The following is a 22623-nucleotide window of genomic DNA, read 5'->3' on the forward strand; positions in this document are numbered from 1 at the left end:
CCGCCCCGCACTTCCTTTCTCAGGAATGGTGGTTTGTCCGCCTTCCTGCCTGCTCCCTTCCTCTCTCTCTTTCCCTCCCTTTCTCTCTTTTCTTCCCTCCCTTCCTTCCTTCCTTCCTTCCTTCCTTCCTTTTTCTCCCTCCCTTTCTCCCTCCCTCCCTCCCTTCCATCATTCCTAAAAAATGTATGTTTTATTTTGATTTTGAAACATTTTTCTTGCATCTTTATGACTTCAGAGGAGGTCTAGCATGCATGATGAAAAGTAGAGAACCATTCCTGTTATCTCTTTGCTGACAAACCACCTGTAGTTGTGGCTCAGAACAATGATCAATTATTATTGTTGTTGTCGTTATTATTACTATTATCTCCTGTGGCTCTGGGGTTGACCGGGCCCTGCTGAGTGCTTCTGGAGCAGTTTCAGTCAGGGGGGCGGCTGGTACCAGAGTCACCCGAAGGCTCTAGTGGGCTGCTTGGTGTCCCACCAGCCTGGCTGGCGGCAGAGGTCCCAGCGGGAGCTCTCTGCCAGACCGCCTACACCCAGCCTCTCCTTGTGTGGTTTCCGCTGGGTTCCAGAAAGAAGCATGCATCCCAGGAGGCCCCGTGTGCAGCCTCAGAAATCCCAGATCACGACTTCTCCTCTATCCTACCAGTCAGGCAAGTTGCCGGGTCCTACCTAGATTCAAGAAGATGGAAACTGGATCTTACTCTCACCTGCGAGCAGCACACCTGCATCAGGAGTAGAAGAACGGAAAGTGGCCGTTTCCTCCCTGCCATTTTCACAAGACGGACGCAGAGCACCAAGGTCAGCTGGGTCGAAGCCACCCCGCGCACTGGCCGCTGGAGCAAGGCTCAGGCGTGTTTCTGGAAACAGTGCCCATGACTGTGTTCCACACCGGCGCGGCGGCTAGCGGAGTTGTTAGAGCAGCGGGGCCCAGGGCCTACGGGGATGCCGAAGGGGCGTCCACGTTGCAGCCTCAGGCCCCTGGGTCGACCCTGATGGTCTGGGCGTCAATCGTCTTGTTGAAAGGATCGGTAAAGCTTATTGAATCCTTTGTCTTCCCCTAAGGAAACAGCTCAAGGCAGACTGTGAGGAAGTCCACTTGACTGAAAAACTTTCTTTACACAATTGTTGCTTGAAATCATGGACATCATTTAGGATTTTGTAATGTTTATAATTTAAAAATTGTTTATTCATAATTACACACATTTCCCAAGTACCTGCTTTTCCTTTTAACCTTTTCCCTCTTGCGGGAGCCGGGGCGGATTCCCGGACGCGTGTCCGCGGCCAGAGCCTCTCCTGCGCGCTGCGCTCCCGAGTGTCCGTGGCCGAAAGGGTTCTTGTCCGGCCCCGGGCGGGACCAGCGCTTAGAACCAGAAACGGCTGGAAAGCTGGGGCCGGTGCAGCACCCCAGACGCACCCCACGCTGCGAAGCGGTTGCTTCCGGACACGCGATCATCTGCGAACCGCAGCCGGCGTCGGGCTGAGCGCTCGGCCGGCGCGGCCGGGCTCCAGGCGGGGAGATCGCGCCTGTGGATGCGCAGCCGCGGCCGGTGTTGCCCGAGGCTCACGCGGCTCTGGATGTCTGCGAAGTGAGTGGCGCCGGTTTAAGTGTGAGGACGGTCGCCTCAGCTGAGCGCTCAGGGGGTTTCCATGCAGGCCTGTTTCTGGAGAGATGAGCACAAAATGGCTCTGAGCTTCTTAAGGACGGTGTCTCGTTTGGATTTGCCGACAGAACCGAAGGGATATTGGGGCAAAGATCGCCGCGAGCACCAGGCCCGATGTGAGTCCCAGAGCGTGGCCAGCACCGGTGGTGACAGGAGAGCCCTGACGGGCCCCGCTCCCCGGCTTCTCCGAGAGGCCGCACGATGGCCCTTTCCTCAACCTGCCCCTTCCCCGGTTTCTGCTTTTTGGGGGGCGGTGTTTCTTAGCAAAATCAGATCTGTTTTCCCGTCTTTTTTTCTTTTTTTTTTTTTAGGCAGACCCAGTCAAGGGCTATAATTGCCCCGAGAGGGCTCACTTCCCCACCTGCCGCCCAAGGAGACCATCAAAGGGGATGTTTGTGGGACTCAGTAGAGAGCACATGATGCGTGTGTCCCCAATTCCCCAGGGGGCCTGTGTCTTCCTCTGTAAGGCCTTTGGGGCCCCTAGAAGGCAGCCCTTCCAGCAGCTTCCACCCACAGCAAGAAGCAGAACCTCGGAGGTTGGGGGAGGCGGTGAAGGGGGGGGATGAGGTAAGGGAGGGAAGAAGGGCAAGGAGGAGCTCCCTCCCCTGATCGTCAGCCCGCCGCAGGGCAGGGACCGTGAGGGAAGTCACACGGAGGTGTTCCTCTCGCACAGAAGAGGGGACAGGCTCGCTGCGTTGATGGACATCTTAAGCTCTGTCCAAGAGCAGCACCTCTTGGTGTGGAGGGACTTTTATTCAGAAGGCAGTGGGGGTCCCCGTGGCCATAAGACCTGTGAATGGCTCCGAATCAAAGAGGAAAAGGCTTTTCTTCTACGGAGAAAGGGGAAGAAAGAGGACAAGCAGACTGTTTTGGGGGGGGGGGGACAGAGGACAACTGGACGAAGGGAACGGAAAAGCAGCTGTCGTGGTCAGCCAGTTTCCGAGAGAAGCTGACAAGGGACCAGGCTCCACATTTCATGCTCACCCGGGCGCGGGGACAGGCAGGGATCAGGGGACGACAGGCAGGCGTGAAGGCTGACTAGCATCCGTGCAGGACACGCAGGGTGAGTCCCGAGCGGAGCAGGGGGAGTCCTGGTGAGCTGGGGGAGGAGCCAGAGACGCTTGCTCCGCAGGCCTGGCAGCCCCAGCTGGTCCGGTTCTGGCTCGCAGTGCTCTCTGGGTCCCTTTGCTACAAAACCTTTGGTGTTTTCTGAGACTCGAGTCACAGCAGCGCTCTGTGCTGAGCAACACCTTTCTGATTTCCAGAGCTCTTTCTCCTTGTTCGCTTTTTTATTTTTTTTTTGCTGTTTTTTTAAATCACTCACCCCTAAAAATGAGTTCCCCAAGCAAATCATGAGTTGCTACCTCTAACGACAGCGTACTCAGCTCTGTCAACTGCCATCTCATAAAGGTCACGTGCCCAGCTTCTTGGGACTTGTCTTTACGCCCCAGTCACACAACACAGCTCACATGGGATGAGCGCCGTCCTCCCTGCTCCACAGGGACCGACCCCATGTTCCCAGGACACGCCGAGGCAAGAGGCACTCGGCTGTTATCCGACAGAGGAAGGAACTGGGGCATCCCCGCAGGGTCAGGAACTGATCTGTGGGTGCACAGATTTTGGGGGAAATCCAGGCGCAGGGGCTCCAGGAGCTGCCCTAACCACAGCCACATGTACCCGTTCCCAGATTTGTCTGCGCCTTCCCAGGCACCCTGCAAAGTGTCCAAAGTGTCATCATGGGAGATGATCAGGCCCCGGGGGGTGGGGGGTGGCGGGGAGAAGGTTTGAGCACAAACTGTGGCCATGAGTGGAAACGCAGCTCGAAGTCACCACGAGGAGCACAGCCACCCAGGAGTCCCACCTCCTGGGCTCCCCCTCGGGTGGGACTCGCCTTCCAGGGAGTCACATGATCAGCTGGTGCCCCGCAGCACACACAGGGTTAACCTTCTGCATGTGGGCCAATAGGCGTTACTTTTAAGTAGGAAGTGGTAGTTCAGCAAATTTGCTTTTGGCTGGTTCTGGTCTCTCACTCTTTTTTTCTTAATGGCTATTAGAAATCGCATCTTGTCTAGAGAATCACAGTGGGGACGTGAAGCATCGCTGGGCGGGTGTAACGGGACGGTGCACGTTGGGCTGCGGCATTTCTGAGGTGAGCACGGCCAAGCCCCTTGCTTCTTTCAAAAGCATCTTCCTTCCTTTGACACCCTCGCCTGGGCGGCATCAGGAATCCCAGGACAGTGGCCTGGTGAGTGTGTTGCACTTGATAAACAGCCTTCGTTTTGCAGGTGTTGTCTCTCTGGCTTTAGGAACAGGACTGTGTTTTTAAAAATCTCCCTTTTGCCCCCGAGTACACAGTGAGTGACTTATCCCAATTGCCTTGCTCTAGAGCGTGGGGCACGGTCTGGCCATTGCTTCTTCAGACAGTTCAATACCCGCAGGGCAGTGGTCTTGAGTGAGATGCAGTCATTTACTTAACATAAAAAGTTTGGAGAGTGAAAAACTAAGCTAAGAGATGTTTTGAAACCAATGCCCAATGTGATCTGTGCGATGGAAGGTAGTGGGTGTGCGTTCTGGACAGCTGGGGATCGAGTCGGAAGAGGCTTGTAAGGTGTTTAAGAGAAGTTGATGGGGTGGAAATTTTTATTTTTATGAGATTCAGGAGAATCTCATATCATATCATATCCTGAATCTTATGAGATTCAGGAAGATCTCAGAAGAACTCTGATAATGGCTGCAAATGCCATTGTGATTAGGAAGTGAGTGTCTCATGACCACAGAAGAGTGTGTGATGGTCTTGGAGAGGGTCTGCTCCAGATCCCTCCCAAAGACTGCCCTGTAGCAGAAACAGAAACAGAGATTGTGGAGATCAGCACTGGGAAGAGATAAACGCAAGGTCTGCGTTGGAGCTTTTCTTACAATGAGGGAAGTATGATTTCTGCAAACAAAAAAGAAAATATAAAATGAGCTTCCGAAGAAGCAGAAAAACCAAAAGAAAAAAAAATTACAAACCTATAGACAAATCACTAGAAAAAACCTCCTGGCTTCTGTCTTAACTGGTTTTGTTTGAAAGCAGAAGGGAGCCAGCCTAGACTTTCAGCTTGGCTGTCGCTTATCTATGTGCCCATGATTCAGGTGAGCTGAGAAAATGTACATTTATTGAGTAGTTCCAGTTGCAAAACAGGAGATTCTGATATCAATTAAAAGGTTTTAAAATATACATATTATCTGAGCTCCCCTGAGTGTTTACAGTCCTTCAGGAAGACCCCGTGAAGACAAAGTGGGTTAGAATGCTTAGAGCAAACAGCTCTCCTGTCTTCCATCTGAAAAATGGGTACAGTGTCTACTTCAAGGGTTTTGTTAAAAGAGATAAGAGATGTAGAGCAGTGATCCCTGGTGTCCAGTGTGCAATTGTGACTATGCCCCCCGTTGTAGCACACCCCCACCGTGCTCTCACACATGCACATGCATATACACACGTGTACACACCAACGTGCAAACACGCATCCACACAACACACATTTGCACACACAACACGTGTACATGCAAACATACACATGCGCACAACACACATACTCATGCACACACACAACCTATTTGCACTCATACACTTGTGCACACAGGTGTGCGCACACACACGCACGCTTCTGTTCAGTTCTTGTTCTGTATCCTGTGGGCTGTCGCTGTTTGTGCAAGTAAACACAGATTTAAAATCCGTTTCCATTCAATTTTTAACTGTTCAACTTGTTCAGTGAAAATTTTAGCAGTTTTCCTTGCTGATAATATTTTGATGTCTTATTAATGTTTTCCCTAGGTTTAGTTTTCCTGGGCAGGCTCTAACCTTGGCCGGAGGACCAGGAGTGGAAGTCGGTGTGCTGGCGCCCCTTCTGCTTTTCCAGACCTTGTCTCTTCTCTAGGGGCTCCTACTTCCCGTTTGCGGCCCCTCCGCCTGCCGCCACCCACTCCTGGTCCCCACAGAGCATGACTGGCCTGAGCGTGTGTCAGTTAGCTGGTCCCAGCGATGATGCTTGCTGCTAAGTACCTGAAATGTGTCCCACCTGCCCCTGGTCAGGCGACTAAGGAACTCCCAAGGCCCTCAGTTCAAAGAACAGAGGTGCGGTGGGATTCCTCTGCGCGGGTTGGGGGGGGTGCGCTTGCATTGGGGATACGTGGACCGCTGGCTGCCTTCTCCACTGTGGCGCGTGGGCTGCCACCCTTTCCTTGGCTTCCAGGGCTGGTCTGGTTTTTAGGGCACATAGTATCAGATTTCTGTTTTTTTAAAGACTTACTTATTTGAGAGAGATAGAGACTCTCAGGCAGGCTCTGGGCTGAGTGCGGAGCCCCGACAAGGGGCTGGACCCCATGACCCTGAGATCATGACCTGAGCTAAAACCAAGAGTTGCACGCCCAAGGGACTGAGCCCCTCCAGCACCCCGTTCATTTCATTTGTGAATGACTCAGTCAATTACTGTTAGTTTCTGGGACTTTTTTGCATGTGGTATCTAACAAAAATCCTACAGGAAGTCACTCTCTTACTGCAATAAAATATACGTTAACATTTTCAACACTATTTTTTAAAAATGTGACTCTCATTAAGTAACACTGAATTTTTCTTAAAGTAACATAACACTTTGCAAAGGTCTCATGAGATTTAATTTATCGTCATGAGCCTCTAAAACAGGAAAGGGAGCCCCACAAAGGTGTATCTTTTAATGAAAGTTCATTTCTGAGCACGCCCATGAGAAGGGAGCTCTAATCTGGGTGGGGGGTTGTCTGGGAGGTTGTTACTGCTCGTGCAAGCAGGTGCTGAACGAGTGAGGGAACCGCTAGGAAGCTGCTGTGTCAGTGTCCGAGGGGGGGCAGTTAGCGGCATTTTCCAAACTTACCAGCCACAGAGCCATCTCCCTCCCACTTCTCCCTTCTTTCCGCCCAGAGCCTTCCTGGGAACCACGTTCAGAGACTGGTCTAGTCCAGCACTCTGGTCCCTTGACCACACATGAATATGGGTGAGAGTAACGTGGACTGTGTGGACCCCAAGAGCTGAGTGGTCAAAGCAGACATCCACAGGACCCACGGCTCTTGCCAACGTCCCATTTTTCTAATGATGCAGAAGACACAGGGGAGCACCAGGCACATTCCCGGAAGAGCCCAAACCGTTTGCCATGGCTCACCAAAAACGGGCTTCAGTAAGCAGTTAACATGAGGTGTTGTGGAAAGTGTGTGTGAAAACATGTCACAAAGGTCCCCAGCTGATACCCACCCATCCTGCAAAGAGAAGACTTTCCTGGGTGTCTGCTTCCCGTCCTCCCGTGGACAGAGCTCCTAGTCTGTCAAATCCCGTTCATGTGTAGTCAGAAATGTGGGTACCAGGTATAGTCTGTTCAAAAGCTCACCTACATGTTTCGATGGGGACCCCCAGGTTTCTGTCTTTGGCAAATGCCATTAGTGTATTTCCAAGGAGGGCTGGTCTGGGTTCACGGTCCCTGGAGCCCCAGCTAGAAGGCGGAGGTGCAGCCTGCTGTAAGCCTTCCTTTCCAGAGTTCTACTGTCAGAAATGCTGACTTAGTGGGTCCGGTGCAGCCCTCGCCACCTCATTTTCAGGGAAGACTCACCGTGCTTGACAGAGATGCATCTCCCGAAGGAGCCCGGGCCGGTCTCTCTCCACGGCCCAGCCGTTCTTCTGATGTTAGGCCACGGTCTGTCTATGTAACCTCCGCTCATGGGAGCGCAAGGCGAGACCCTCTTTCACGTGACCACGCTGCAGGTTACTTGATGACTTCATTCTGCCTGAGCCGTCGTTGTCTTCAGGCCACGTGGCCAGCGCTGACATGCGCAGTGGGCGGTCGCTTCTTCCCGCCGGGCCGCTGGGCCTCACCTGATTCCCGTCGCTCACATTGCCCATCACGCAATCAAAATCACCGCGTAAGTCTGACCGGAGCAGGGTGGGTGGAACTCTCACCTACCTCACCCTAAACCTCAGAGTTTCACTGATTTGACCTAAAAAGCAAACAAATTAATCTTAGCAGGATGCGTTTAGGGAGCAGAGTTAGTTTTCTACTGCTGTCATCACAAAGTCACTCCAACCACGCAGAAGGAGTACCTTTCAGCTCTGTGGGTCACGCGTCCAGGCCGGGTCCGACCAGGCTGGGGGAGCTGTTGGCAGGGCGGCGTTCCCTCCGGAGTCTCTAAAGCAGGACCAGTCTCCGCGCTCGGTAGAATTGTGGCTGGAATTCAGCTCCTTTCGCTTGTGGGACTGAGCCGCGTTCCTCATGTCGGGTGTCGGGGGCCGTGGGGGGCGGTCCCAGCTCCCAGAACCTACCCCCCGCTTGGTCTTCAAAGCAGCGATGGACGAGCCCTTCCATCCTCCCATCCCTTCCCTTCCCTCTCCCATCGCAGCTGGGAAAGATCCCCGCTGTTAAGGACTCGAAGCGACACGGGACCCACCTGAGCAGTCCAGGGTTGTATCCCCATCGCACGGTTCAAATGCGCAGGCCCGTTTGACATGGGAAGGCATGTTTCCCCAGGGTCTGGGGACGAGGCGTGGGGATCTGGGGCCCTGCTTCTGCCGACTGCGCGCACTGACCCTATCGGGGCAGAGTGTCTATGGGAGAGCGTGCGAGCAGCCTGTGTCTGTTAGTGAGTTTGCGAGCAGCACGTGTCTGTGAGTGTGCAAGCAGTGTGTCTGTCGGTGAGTGTGCGAGCACCACGCGATCGAGGGGCAGTACGACGTGGATGACGGGACCTTCCGTAGTGGCGTGGAGCTCATGCCGCGCAGACCCCGCCGTCTCTCGGTGGAGTGACGAGCCAGTGAGACTCTTGCCGCGGCTCCAGCTGCCAAACTTTCATTTTCTACCTGCCTAACTGACCATTGAAACCCAAGCGCAGAACCTCTGATTCTCCCCACGGAATTTCACCCTGTGCCATGTGACCGGTTGTTTGATTCTGTCCGAGTTCTTCCACACGGATTCTGTCGTCCAGTTTAATAATTCTCATCTCCGGCGCCGCGTCCTCTTCAGACCTGATGAGTTGCCTCCTCTGCTTCTGTCGCTCACAGTCATGAAAACGGCGGGAAGCGCCTGGCTGGGGACAGAGCCCAGCCTGGTGCCAGGGAGGGTCTTCTGCTGGGCGGTCACCCGACTGGCTGTCGTTCCCTACATCACACGGCACGGCGCGAGGACTGGCAGCTGGCGGGTGTACCCGTGGCCTCGCAGTGTGCCCCCCGCCTCCCTGCCCTGCGGGCTCCCGCTGAGCACTTGGCGCTCCCGCCCCGGCCCCCCGCGCCCTTCCTCACCCCCGCCAGCCTCCCGCGGCACCGGCCCAGGGCGCGGACCCTCTCCCCCGGCGGGCGAGTTCTGGGAGCTCCTCCGCCGTCCGTTCTCCTGGACTCCGCGGGCTTCAGTCTTGGACCTGGGCCTCCCGCTTCCCGCATTACCCTCGGTGCCATGCCACGGTGGGCTGCACGGGAGACCCCAGGGGCCCGAGGGGGCGAGAGCCTGTGAGGGGCCAAGGCTCAGGCAGGCGGTGGCCCTGGGTCCCTGAGGCGGCGGCGGGGCTCTGGGCGGGAAGGCTTGTCACCGCAGAGCCAGGCGGGAAGGAGCCGCGTTTCTAAGCACGGCGTCACGATTTCCTCCCAGAAGACTTGACTTCCTCCCGGGGACAATTCCAAACAGTTTGTCCCACAGATTCTCTTCACAGCGACTGATTCTGGATGAGTGTTCGTATTCCCGGCTGTGGGAGAGACGGTGACTTAGGAATTACCCGAATTTCAACGATGGACGAGTTACATTTTAAAATCGGTTGAGCCCCGGAGCACTTCTGTGTGATCTGCTGCCTTCGAAGTAAGAGCTGGCAGGAGTGCTGGTGACAGCAAGGACATGCTAGAGAGGGCGAGAACGAGGGGGAGACGAGCTTCCAACACAAGGTGGGGCAAGGCTTTCCATGTCTGGAAGCTTCTCGACTGTGGGTTTGTCGGCTCAGCGAGAACGGACGTGTCCCTGGCGGCGGCCACCAACCTCGGTAGATAGGACAGTGTATCCCCCTCCGTTCAGTGGAGAAGGTCAAAAATGTCTTCATGACTTTACCGTCTCAGTGTTTGTAACAAAGAAGTTCAGAACGTGTTTCTCTAAAAAGGCGACATTTGCTACCCAGAATCCGAGGTGATTTACTTGCACAAAACACGTATAGGCTTCCTTAGGGCTTGTGGTGGCCCGGATGCCAGTATGTCACCAGCACGGTTTCCTCAGCACATTTTGCATGAGTCTGTGGTGACGGTGGTGGTTGGGGGCACGCTGAATCATTTCCAGTCACACGAGTGACTGGCATCCCCCTAAACTTGACGATGGTGTTTTCTCTCAAGAACGCTGCTTCTTAACCACAACAGCATCGAATTTGCCGCTGTCCAGACTTGCAGACTGTTCACACGGAGCAGGCAAACAAGTCCCCGTGCCCCCCAGCCCGGCCTGAGCACCCCGCTCCCCCTGCGCCGGGGCGGACACCGGCCACGAGCCGGCCGCTCGGACCCTGGGCCTCCCGGGGCGGCCACCGGCCTGCGCGGTTTTACAACGGTCGGTTTGCCAGAGGCTCCGGGCTGCGGCTCACGTGTGACTCATCTTTGTGCTCCGTGTCATCCTCCACAGACAGCCCATAAATGTTTGTTGAGTGGAATTAAACATGAAATCAGAACACATTATAGGTCAGAGTGTGGTTGAAAGAGCCATTTTTCTGAAGCAGGGTTCCCGCTGGGGTTCCCGCTGGGCACCGAGTCTGGAGCGCACGAGGATGCCCCCTTTCACAGCTGCTCTGTTGACAGCCCTCATGGCCACCAGCCCCCGCATGGTCCGAACGTCGTCATGTCCCCCCCGACCCCCGCCCTCCTCATGGGACGCCCTTATGGCCCCCCTCGGCTTGGCATGTCGTCTGTCCCCTCTGTGATCATGCACCCGGCCACGGCTCCCACCGAGCACTCCCTCCAGCAGCTCTGTGGCCCCCTGCCATGTGCCCCCCCCGTGCAGTTACTGGATTTGCTCTCTTGGGTTTTAATTTATGTACAATGAATATCACCAGCCTGAAGTATCTGATTCAGTGGGTCTTGACAAATGCCCAGCAAGATCATGATCCTGACAGGGGACACTTCTGTCACCACAGAGAGGTCCCTGTGCCCCCTTCAGCTGGTCTTTTCTCATCTCTGAGGCGTGACACTCATGGACCTGACTTTCACCACTCTTGCTTTGCCTTTTCTAGGATTTCACGTAAATGGTATAACGCCGTGCCTGGTCTTGTATGTCTGGATTCCTCACCCAGCCAAATGCCTCTGCGATTGCCGCCCCCCCCGACTGGCGTGTACATCAGGACTCTGCTTCTTGCTTGGGGGGCAGTGATCTGTGATACAGAGATGGTACAATTTGCTTATCTGTCCACCTGCTGATGGAAGCCTCTGTTTTTCTAATCCAGGGCTGTCATAGAGAAACCTGCTATGAACGTTCAAGTATTAGTCTTTCATTTTCATTTTTCTTGGCTAAAAACGTAAGAGTCAGCTGTTGCTTTATATGGTAAGTTCATGTTTAGCGTTATAGGACATCGCCCTGTGGTCTTCTCAGTGTGGCCATGTGACTGCTTGGCCATCTCCCATGTCTCCATCCTTGCCTCCTGTCTTGTCTGCCCCTGACTTTCAGCCATCGAGTGGGTGAGAAAAGATATCTTATTGCACTTTTAATTTGCATTTCCCTAATGACTAATCACATTGAACAAGTTTTCTCATACGGAATTGCCACCCATGTATTTCCATTGGTGAACTCACTTCACATTTTTTGCCTGTCCCTTCTTGACGTTCAGTTGTAAGAGTTCTTTGTATATTCTGGATATGATCCATGATCAGATTACAAGTTCACAAAATTTTTTTCCCATTCAATGATCTGTTTTTACTTTTCTCAAGTGTCTTTCAAAAAACAGAAGTTTTAAATTCTGATCAATTACAAAAATTTTTGAAAAGATTTTATTTATTTATTTGACAGAGAGTGTGTTTGCATGCACACAAGCAGGGGGAGAGGGAGAGGAAGAGGGAGAAACAAGCTTCCTGCCAAGGAGGGAGCCTGACATGGGGCTCAATCCCAGGACCCTGGGATCATGACCTGAGCCGAAGGCAAACGCTTAACTGACTGAGCTACCCAGGCGCCCCTTAAATTCTGATCAATTTCCATTTATCAATTTTCTATTTCATTTTTTTTATAGCTCATGCGTTTTGCAGCTTAGATGAGACATCTACCATTTCCAAGGGTGCAAAGATTTTCTCTTCTGCTTTCCTTGGATGTTTTATGATTGGCTCTCACATTTAGAACTATAATTTATTTAGAGTTTTTTGTTGTTGTTTGTAGCATGAGGAAAAGAGAAGATCAACTTCTTATCCATGAACACCTTATTGGCCCTGCACCATTTATTGAAAAGACTGTGTTTCCCTCTGGAATTACCTTGGCACCTTTGTTAAGAATCCGTTGGCCGCAGACGTGTGGGTCTATTTCTGGACTCTGTTCTGTCCGTTGATTTCTGCATCTATCCTGTTTCCAACACCATGTTGCCATGATTCCTGTGGCTTCATAGTGTGTCTTGAAACCAGGTAGTAGGAATCTTAGAATTCTGTATTCTTTTTCAAGATGGTTTTGGCCCTTCTCAGTCCCTTGGAATTCTATATAAATTGCAGGATCCGCCGGTCAGTTTTTTCCAGAAACCCTGACACCATTTTGATTTGGATCATGTGGTGTCTGTGGATCAGTTTGGAGAGAACCAACATCTCACTATTGGATTATTTAATCCTGAACCTGATGCACTTCTCCTGTAACCTAGATCTTAATTTCTCTCAGCAATGTTTTATAGCCTTCAGCATGGAGATCTTGTAACGATTTAAGATGTCCTCATCAGTATTTTCTTCATGGTTTTGATGCGATTATAATTTTTTTCCCAGTCCCAATTGCCAAACGTTCCAAGTATTGCTAGGGCATTGGAGACAATTGATTTGCATCTGTTAATCCTCATCAGTGCATTTTTCCATGTTACGTGGTCTGTCTTTCATCTATAGAACATTTATTTGGGTCTTTTTAATATTTTTTGTCACTTTCTTCATTGTAGGGTGCTTACCTCTACCCTCCAGGGCATCTAGATCAACGGATAGTCATTACCAACTTTTTCTGTTATTTCGGTCATTCTTGTTTCTTCGTGTCAATTATGGGTCATGTTTCCCCGTTTCTTCAAATGTCTGTGTCGTGGTCAGTGTGAGAGGCTGTAGCAGATTTCCACAGATAGGGTAGCTTGAACAGGATGCCTTTATTTCTCACGGTTCTGGAAGCTGGGAAGTCCAATATCCAGGTGACCCAGACCCAGTATCTGGTGAGGAACCCCCGGTTCAGTCTTCAGGAGGAGGGGAGCAGACAGAGGAAGCAAGCTGTCTCTTCCTGAAAGAACACGAATCCCATTCATGAGTGGCAGCGGGGGGCACCACCTCGAAATGCCCCCACCTTGGGGATTAGGCTTCAGCATATGAATTTTGGGGACGCATGCACATTCAGACTCCAGTGGTCTAGAAATTTTTGTTTGGATGCCTGACATGAATTTTACATGACTGAAGGCTGCATTTCATGGCATGTCTTTAAATGATTTGGGGCTTTGCTCTGGGATGTGGTGATGTTACTGGAATCAGATGGGTCATCTGAGACTTTCTTCCAAGCTTTGCTGTGGCAAGTTTAGAGTAACAGTCACTGTAGGCGATTTTAGGAGTGTCACTCCTTCAGTAGTGCTGTTCTGGGGCTGCTCTCCAATCCCCTGGGACTTAGAAGGTGCTGTTACGCCTTCTGTGGGAAAAAATTCTTTCTAGCCCACGAGGGCTCTGAGGATTTCTTGGTTTCTCATTTCTCACACTCTTCTTGCACTGCTTCCTCTCAGGGACACCTCTCTGCAGCTCCCCTTTCTCTGTGTGTGGCTCCCTCCTCTCCCACACCTCATATTGCCCCAACCTCCCAGAACTCTGATCCCTGTGTCCTCAGCGAGGTCCCCATCCCCTGTTCAGCTTGTCCCCATGCTCTGCACTTGGAAACTGCTTTCATGGGAGCTGGGAGCTTCCCAGAGCTCAGGTCACGCTCACTTCTCCTGTTCTCTTCTGGTCAGAGACCACAGTCTTGGGACATCAGTTGCCCAACAGTCTGAAAACTGTTATTTCATGTATTTTCCAGGTGTTTCTGTTTGTTTCATGCAATAGGGTACATTTGGTTTCCATGACTCCGTCATGGCTGGCAGAATAAATCTCAGTCCTGTTTGATTGACATGTCCCATCGATACTCAGATGGACGTGTTCGTCTCCTACATGCTTTTGCCACACTAAGCCTTTATGTTGTGGTTTTTCTGCATGCCCTGAAGCCCTCAGTGAGAATGCACAGCTGTAGGTCACTGCAGACATGCACAGATGACTGCCCCCCTGCCCCGCCCCTAGTGTCATGTCCAGAGCAATGGCTGAGAGGCAGCAAAGACTTGCTTCCCAAGTGATGGCTCCAGACGTCAGGGAGGAAACTGGGTTTGGGTCCCCTGACCTGTGACTGCATCAACAACACAACGAGAATCAAGTGATATGAGAAGTGTGTTCAGAGAGTCCTCAGGCTGAGGTCTGGGTCATACTGACTTCCTCCCCCAGATGTCAGGTAGTGACACTGACCACACAGGTGAGGACTGAGTGGTGCAGCACAATTGAGTCTCCGCCTGTGCACCGAGGCTTGTCATTCCGCGCCCCTCCTCCTTCTCACTGTCCGAGTCCTTCCTTCCAGGGCCCCCTCTCGGTCCTGACTCATCTCGGGGACTTCTTGTGCGTTGTCCCTCTGGGCATTCCCCGCACATCACTGCTGCGTGCGGCTCAGTTGGTGAATGTCACCTCGAACCAGTGGGATCGGCCCCACCGTGGAGGGGCAAACACTCAGCACTCACGTTTCCTTTCCACCTGCTCACCTTCTCTGCCATCCCTTTGCTGGCCCCATGCGCGTTCTCCAAGGACTAAGGGGGCCTGCCCACTGACCATCTCTAACCTTTCTGCCCACGGTCTGGTTTCTGACAATGATGATGGGTCTTCCCGGCAGACTGGTGCTGGTTAGCTCGAGGGCATGAGGGTAATACCTGTGTCACATAAGAGATATATACGTACATTGCTGCTGCCCTTCAAGCCAGGGGGTCCTATTCTGCGTATTTTGAGAATGACTCTCACGTTCAGACTTGAAAAAACTCTACAAGGGATTCTCACATGCCCAGCTGGGTGGAAGCCACGGAATCCTACTCTACACTATTTACAGGCAAGGGCTGTGAATCGTAAGTATTCTAGACGCAATCCACAGTCCCGCAGATTTTGCTCACCGGAATCCTGCTAAGTGTCATTGAATTGCATTTTGCACCAAGATTTCTGTGCGGATCAGAATCTGTGCTTTTGCTGGCATCTCCCTTCTTTATGCCATTGATCAGGGTTTGACAAACTGTAGCCATGACAGCCAAGTCAGGCCAAGCCCGTTCACGTGTGAAGTTGTCCGTGTCACTCTCAAGCCACCAGGGCAGATTCTAGTTGTTGGGACAGAAACTACAGGATCTGCAGAGTCTGAAATATTTTACTGTCTGGTCCTTTGCAGAAAGAGGCTGCCCACCCTTGTTCTAAAGGACTATTTTCCTGCAAAATAGCATGCCATGTACTCTTTGTGTCCAAGGGAAACAGAACGCCAGCCCGTAACTGTCGGGCTCCCTGGGAATGCCCGTCTCACTCACAGAGTGTCTTGCTTTCTTTCCTCCTTAGACTCACGTCCCCCCATTATCTCCGCTGGTGAGCCAGAGGGCCTGACCGTCCATCCCCTTCCATCCACGCCCGCCCCTCCTGCCGAGAACAAGCACCGCGATGAGTGGGGTGAGCGTCTGTTTTATTTTGGCCGGGAGTGTCATGTCGGTCCGTCGTGTCTCCCCACAGGTCACACGACAGCTAACTCTACCTTCGTTCACCTTCCAGGAGGTGATGAATTTCAGCGCCGGCTTCAACTTCAGCGAGGACTACTTTGGGTCGGGTAACAGTTCGGATTACTCAGCTGACGGTGACAGCTTCGTGTGCTCCCTGCAGGAGGTCCGGAGCTTCTCCGGGCTCTTCGTGCCCGTGGCCTACTCCCTGATCTGTGTCTTTGGCCTCTTGGGCAACGTCTTGGTGGTGGTCACCTTTGCTTTTTACAAGAAAGCCAAGTCCATGACGGACGTGTACCTCTTGAATATGGCCATCGCGGACATCCTGTTCGTCCTCACCCTCCCGTTCTGGGCGGTGAGCCACGCCACTGGCGAGTGGGTGTTCAGCAACGTCACGTGCAAGCTGATGAAGGGCATCTACGCCGTCAACTTCAACTGCGGGATGCTGCTCCTGGCCTGCGTCAGCATGGACCGCTACGTCGCCATCGTGCAGGCCACCAAGTCCTTCCGGCTGCGGTCCCGCACGCTGGCGCACCGCAGGGCCATCTGCCTGCTGGTGTGGGCGGCGTCGGTGCTCATCTCCGTCTGGACCTTCGTGTTCAACCAGAAGTACCACGTGCAGGACAGCACCGTGTGCGAGCCCCGCTACCACGAGGGCTCCGACCCCATCAAGTGGAAGCTGCTGGTGCTGGGCCTGCAGCTGCTCTTTGGCTTCTCCATCCCGCTGCTGTTCATGACCTTCTGCTACGCGCTCATCGTCAGGACCCTGGTGCAGGCCCAGAACTCCAAGCGGCACAAGGCCATCCGCGTGATCATCGCGGTGGTGCTGGTGTTCCTGGCTTGTCAGATCCCCCACAACATGGTGCTCCTGGTGACGGCCGCGCAGCTGGGCAGGATGAACCGCTCCTGCCATGGCCAGAAGCTGCTGGGCTACGCCACCAACATCACCGAGGTCCTGGCCTTCCTGCACTGCTGTCTCAACCCCGTGCTCTATGCCTTCATCGGACAGAAGTTTAGGAGCTACTTTCTGAAGATCGTGAAGGACCTGTGGTGCGTGCGGAGGCGGCGGAAGTCTCCGGGCTTCTCCTGCTCCAGGCTGCACTCGGAAAGCTTCGTCTCCAGGCAGAACAGCGAGACTGTGGACAACGAGAACGCCTCGTCCTTCACCATGTGAGCGGCCCGGAGCAGGCCCGAGGTCTGGGGGACTGCGGACATGCACTTGGGGCCCCCGGGGGTCCCCTGCGGTTGGCCTTCCCCAAAATGGACCCCCGGGACTACGAATCAGACATTTTCAGGAATATGTGTGAAGCATCTTGTGAGCACGACCTCTCCTGATCACAGCAAAACGCACAGGGTTGGGAAACCCAAGATGGAAAAATATCACGTAAGAGCCCTCGCACCCCTCATCTTAGGCAGAAGGTGAAACATTCCACCCAAGCCGGCCAAGTGGCGTGGGGAGATGGACGGTTGCTGGATGAGCACGGGTGTCCATTGTCACCGAGGATAAGGAAGACGAGGTGGTAACAGGCCATTGGGAAAGGGCTGGCTTGCTTTATTTCCCCGGGGAAGTGTTCTCTGCAGTCGCCAATTCTCCGAAAGTCGGGTAGGCAGAGCTCCACGAGCCGCAATTGAATGGCATACACTCAGCACACAGAGGGCTTCGTGACTATTGTCAGACAAATCACAGTGAAATTGGGGGTCACAGTGCAGTTTAGAATGTAAGGTGTTTTAATTACCTTCTTTTAAAAAGCACAAGGAAGCTTCCCCGAGACAATACAGAAAGGGCTTTGGTCCCACGTCCACGGAAGCGGAAGCAGCCCCTGGAGCCAAGGGCATCAGGGGCCACAGGGAGCTGGGCTCCTTCCCTCTCTGCTGCTGGCTTTGGTTTTTACCCAAAGTCTGAAGTTGATCATGGAATCCGATTTTAACAACTGTCTTCAACTTCTAGAAAGTTCCTAGAACTCAAGCTTTGAGAGTGCTTTGTAAACATAGGAACACAAGTAGAAAAAAAAAAAACCCACATCACAAAAATGCAAGCATGTGTTAGAAGGTACGTGAGTTACAAAGACGCTGACTGAGAAATCTGTTATTGAAACTTTCTGTCCTTCTCATGAGCTTGACCTGCGTCTCTGTATGAAATTCAAAGTTCCATCTTAGGGTTCTGAGTCTGTATGTCTCAAACATCATTTTGGCTTTGCAAAATGAAGGTCTTTGGTGCATGAAGTAGGAACGGTTTTCCAGAATCAGGGATCTGACTCGGACGCTGAGGCGTTCCGAGGTCGGCCCTCCTCCCAGGCTGTAAGCGTGGGCTCCAGCGCTCAGAGCCTTGTGGCCTACTTGCATGCCCCTTGCGGGTCCCGGATGCGCTCAGAGGATGTAGGGAGAGAAGTTTGTGTCTCTAAGCAGGAAATAGCTCGCTTGCTGTGACACAGCTGGAAATCAGCTCTTCTGTATAATTTGAATTTTCAGATAAGTGAAGCTTCTTTATGCAACAGTCCATTTAATCTCAGCCATACTGAATAAAAGTGTTTCTAAAGTAGGATACAGACTTTATTTTGTCCAATATCATCATTGTTTCTTGCTGTTTGGTGTGATGACATGTCAACGCCCTCAGGAGACACAGAACCGTGTGGGTTTTGGTCTGTTTATTAAGGGGCTCCAGATGGTTCTTTAAGGGTTCTGGTATCTTTTTTTCATTGGTTTCCCCAGATCTCCTCCCAGCGTCCGGCTCTGACTGGACCTTGCGTGTGCCTGCTGGTGACCTGTGCTCTGCCCTTTGCAAACCCCATTCCACTATGTTCTCTGGTCAGACCTGTCTTCCCAGGGGCGGTGACTCAGGACTTGTCAGTCTGTTGTTAATAAATGAACTGTATACACGGGCCTATCTTTGTCACACACTCAAGTGTGTGTCCAGATATGATCACAGCGGCTTGTGCTGACCTGAAGACGATTTCTCTTGGTTCTTCATACAAAGTAGTTGATCAATTATTTTTAGATAAATGAGATTTTCCTATATTTCGTACTTCTCGAAAAAGGTGAAAATTTGGGCATTGTGTCACCTGCAAATGATACACCCAGATGGCAGGTGTTTAACTGTCACCTTGCACACTGCGTTCTTAGTTGCTTCTGAACAGATAGGCTAGTTTTAAAATGAGGCCAGAAAAGTATAATATTTTCAAATCCCTTTAAGATTTCTGACATCATGTGCGAAGTCCAGGAACTCTTGGTGGTGTAGGCACAGAGAATCTGGTCTAAATGACTACAGAGTAGATGCTAATCGCATATTAGTGTCTTAGTTTGGGAAGACACCCTGATGAGGTACCCCAGACCCAGGGCTGGCACCATAGACGCTCACTGTCTTGTAGTCCTGGAGCCTGAAAATCTGCGGTCCAGGTGTGGGCAGGTATGGACAGGAGTGGGCAGGTGTGGGCAGGGGTGGGCAGGTGTGGGCAGGAATGGACAGGTATGGACAGGTGTGGGCAGGTATGGACAGGTGTGGGCAGGTGTGGGCAGGTGTCGGCAGGTGTGGGCAGGTGTAGCCTCTCTCTGGGCATGCAGACAGCCTTGGTCTCCCTGTGTGCTCACTGGGTCTTCCCTCTCTGCTCCTCTGTGTGTGTGTATGTGTGTGTGTGTGTGTCCTGACCTGCTTATCTTACAAGGACACCTGTCACCCACCCACCTGACCTCATTTTACTGTCATCAGCTCAGTGAAGGCCCCTCTCCAAATACAGTCTCATGCTGAGGAACGGAAGGCCAGGACGCCAGCATGTGAGTTCGGGGGACACAATCCAGCCCATAACCATGTTTTCTGCAGGGAGAGCAACTTTTCATATTAAAGTTAATTTCAAATGCTTGAGAGTTTTTTCTTTTTTCCCCAGGTAGTTTCTTCCTTTCGAATAAGGTGTGTTCCAAATATCCATTTCCACCCCAGTTTCTCAATTTTCGGATGCACATCCCCACGGAATGAAAGTGAGAAAAGACAGACCACGCCCACTATGGAACCTGCGAGTGACTGAGCCCCAGCACCCACCCACCCACTGGGGGCAGCACTTTCTCTGGGGAGGGCTCAGTGCCCTGATTTTAGAAGTCGGTCTGCTGGGTCTCAGCCTCAGGGTCCGTGCAGTGCCGTGGGAGTTTCCCCAAACCCGCCTCCTCCGGGGGTGTGGGGGGGGCGTGGCGTGGCTTGGCAGCAGCTGTGGCAGCAGAAGGAGCTGGTTGTAGTGCCCGTGGGACCCTATTCTACACCTCACCCCCCCCGGCCCCCGTGTGCAAGCAGGGTGCTCCTGCTTCTGAGGTCAGAGTGGCCTCCGCAGCCAGGGATTCTGGGATATCTTGTTAGGGTGCCTTCCCAAACTACGCTAATACACAATTAGCATAAACTCCACAGTCATGCAGACTCTCTTCTGGCTCCAGGTAGACAATCCAAGAGGGTTGGGAGGATGCTATCGTCCTCAACTCCAGGCTGTCCTCTTGGTGTAAAGGAGCTGCTCTAGCTCCCCCCCATCACATTTCCATCCCAGCCAACAGAAAAAGGAAAAGGGGAAAGCGGGTGGCAGGTGGCCTGGTGTTTCATGGGACAATCTGAAAGTTGTGGAAATCACTTCTTCCCAAACTATTGGCCTTTGCTTAGCTATGGGGCTGCTAGCAGGTAGAAGAAAGCTGGGGAAAAGTCCTCGACTGGCTGTCAGCGTGCCCACCTCCCTGGAAAAACAGTGAACACAGAGTAATTCTGTTACTATGCGAGACAGGGGCAGGGACGCCAGAAGAGGACCAGCCGGAGAGCAAGGGCAGCTGGACAGCTCACTTGAGGGAGGAAGGGACAGAGGCCGGGCTTCCCGCAGCCACGGCGGGAGTCAGAGCGCAGGGAGAGGTGGGGTCTCCGCTGAGGCCCGTGGTGGAGGACGACAGCCCAGCAGGTTCTCTCCCATGTCCCACGGAGGAGCCCCCGGGCATCCGCGCTCTCAGTCCACGGGCTCAGAGCACTGGATTTGGAAAGAGGGTTACTGTTCGAATAAGGACTTTTCATTCCTCTGTCTCCTCTTGAGAGATTAACTGGGTTGAGTTCAACGTGACACTTTGGGATCCTTTTCCCGAGCCTGGCGTGGAGGCTGGGGAACCTGCCAGGACTAAGGCCCCAGGGAGATGGCAGGGCTGCGGCCGGCTCCTCGGCGGGGCGCTGCCGCCCCCTGGTGGCCACATGTGGCATCTGCAGGCCCGCGCAGGCTCAGGACCCTTTGCCGGGTTTCAAGCACGTGCAGCGAGCCTTTAAAGTTTACACTAAAAAAACAGATAATCACAGAAAATCTGCCCATCAAAAAACGGGCAGGAGACATGAACAGACACTTCTCCAATGAAAACATACAAATGGCCAACAGACACATGAAAAAATGTTCATCATCACTAGCCATCACGGAGATTCAAATCAAAACCACATTGAAATATCACCTTATACCAGTCAGAGTGGTCAAAATTAACAAGACAGGAAACAGTATGTGTTGGAGGGGATGTGGCGAAAGGGGAACCCTCTTACACTGTTGGTGGGAATGCAAGTTGGTGCAGCCACTTTGGAGAACAGTGTGGAGATTCCTTAAGAAATTAAAAATAGGGCTTCCCTATGACCCTGCAATTGCACTACTGGGTATTTACCCCAAAGAAATAGACGCAGTGAAGAGAAGGGCCATCTGTACCCCAATGTCCATAGCAGCAATGGCCATGGTCACCAAAGTGTGGAAAGAACCTAGATGCCCTTCAACGGACGAATGGATAAGGAAGATGTGGTCCATATACACTATGGAGTATGATGCCTCCATCAGAAAGGATGAAGACCCAACTTTTGTATCAACATGGACGGGACTGGAGGAGATTATGCTGAGTGAAATAAGTCAAGCAGAGAGAGTCAAGTCTCATATGGTTTCACTTACTGTGGAGCATACGGAATAACACAGAAGACATGGGGAGACGGAGAGGAGAAGTGAGTTGGGGGAAATCAGAGGGGCAGACGAACCATGAGAGACCGTGGACTCTGAGAAACTAACTGAGGGTTTTGTAGGGGAGGACGGTGGGGGGAAGGGCGAGCCAGGTGGTGGGCATTACTGAGGGCGCGTATTGCATGGAGCACTGGGTGTGGCGCATAAACACTGAATCTTGGATTATTGAAAAAAAATAAAATAAAATATTTAAATAAATAAATAAAATTACTTCCATGTTATATAAAAATATAGAGACAAATCGATATCTTGGGACATTAATAACTTAAAAAAAGTTCCCATTATGTTATTCCTCTTTTTCCAGTCCTCTAGTTGTCCTTTATTTTAGGATCTAAATTTTTAAATCCCTGTCATTGCCCCTTTGCAAGCCCTGAGTAGTCCCACGTGATTCCAGAAAATGAGCTGCAGTGTTAGTTCGTCTTGTGGGAAACAGTCCGAAAGTGTCCGGTTGGTCTCGTAAACTCAGTCCTGCGAAACCTACCGGAGGGTCGGCAGCATCCTAAGCAACATCCCTATCTACCCTCTCGCTAGTGCGGGCGAGGCCGTGCGATTCAGCACGAAACGGGCGCGCAACTGGCCCGGGGCCGAACTGCGTGTCCGCGGCGCCTTCACTTTCCCCTTCGCCAACTGTCTTCCCCCAAACTCAGACTATCATTCTCCTAAAACTTAAAGCAAAAAAAGGACTTTAAAGTAATTTTCCCAAGTCCTCGAAAAGATAAAGACACTCAAAGACAAACACACAGTGGAGAAGAGTGACGGCCGCACACGGCGAGGTCCTGGCTTCCGCGGCCGGAGCCGTTCTCCGCCCGCGCCGCGTCCCCGCGCGCCGCCGAGTCTCAGCCGCGCCGCGCGAGCGTTTACGGCGCGTCGTTTAGTTCTGTGGGCGGGTGGGACGCGGCCGGGAGCAGGGCGGACACCGGCGGGCGACCCCGACCCAGGCCTCCGTGGAAGCGCCGACTCTACGCGCAGGCGCATGAGAGCCCCCGCCGCGCGCTCCCCCCGCCGCGCGCTCCCCCCCC

General features: G+C 52.7%; 1 protein-coding gene across 3 annotated transcripts; it reads left to right on the forward strand.

Annotated features, from left to right (window-relative positions):
* The first annotated feature begins 3810 nt into the window (after nucleotides 1-3810).
* Nucleotides 3811-17681, forward strand: CCR6 (C-C motif chemokine receptor 6). 3 transcript variants are annotated; one of them, XM_032837221.1, is made up of 3 exons: nucleotides 3811-3909; nucleotides 15466-15573; nucleotides 15673-17681. In XM_032837221.1, the coding sequence occupies exons 2-3, from the start codon at nucleotides 15565-15567 to the stop codon at nucleotides 16789-16791; spliced, it is 1128 nt and encodes a 375-aa protein (XP_032693112.1). In that variant the 5' UTR covers nucleotides 3811-3909; nucleotides 15466-15564; the 3' UTR covers nucleotides 16792-17681. The 3 variants fall into 3 exon arrangements, with proteins under 3 accessions (XP_032693112.1, XP_032693113.1, XP_032693114.1); XM_032837222.1 differs by lacking the exon at nucleotides 3811-3909 and adding an exon at nucleotides 7426-7583; XM_032837223.1 differs by lacking the exon at nucleotides 3811-3909 and having other exon boundaries at nucleotides 14870-15573.
* Nucleotides 17682-22623: the final 4942 nt, after the last annotated feature.

The sequence above is a fragment of the Lontra canadensis genome, unplaced genomic scaffold (genome assembly GCF_010015895.1).
Source record: "Lontra canadensis isolate GAN:19392208 unplaced genomic scaffold, GSC_riverotter_1.0 scaffold97, whole genome shotgun sequence".
In the NCBI taxonomy this organism is placed as follows: Eukaryota; Metazoa; Chordata; class Mammalia; order Carnivora; family Mustelidae; genus Lontra; species Lontra canadensis.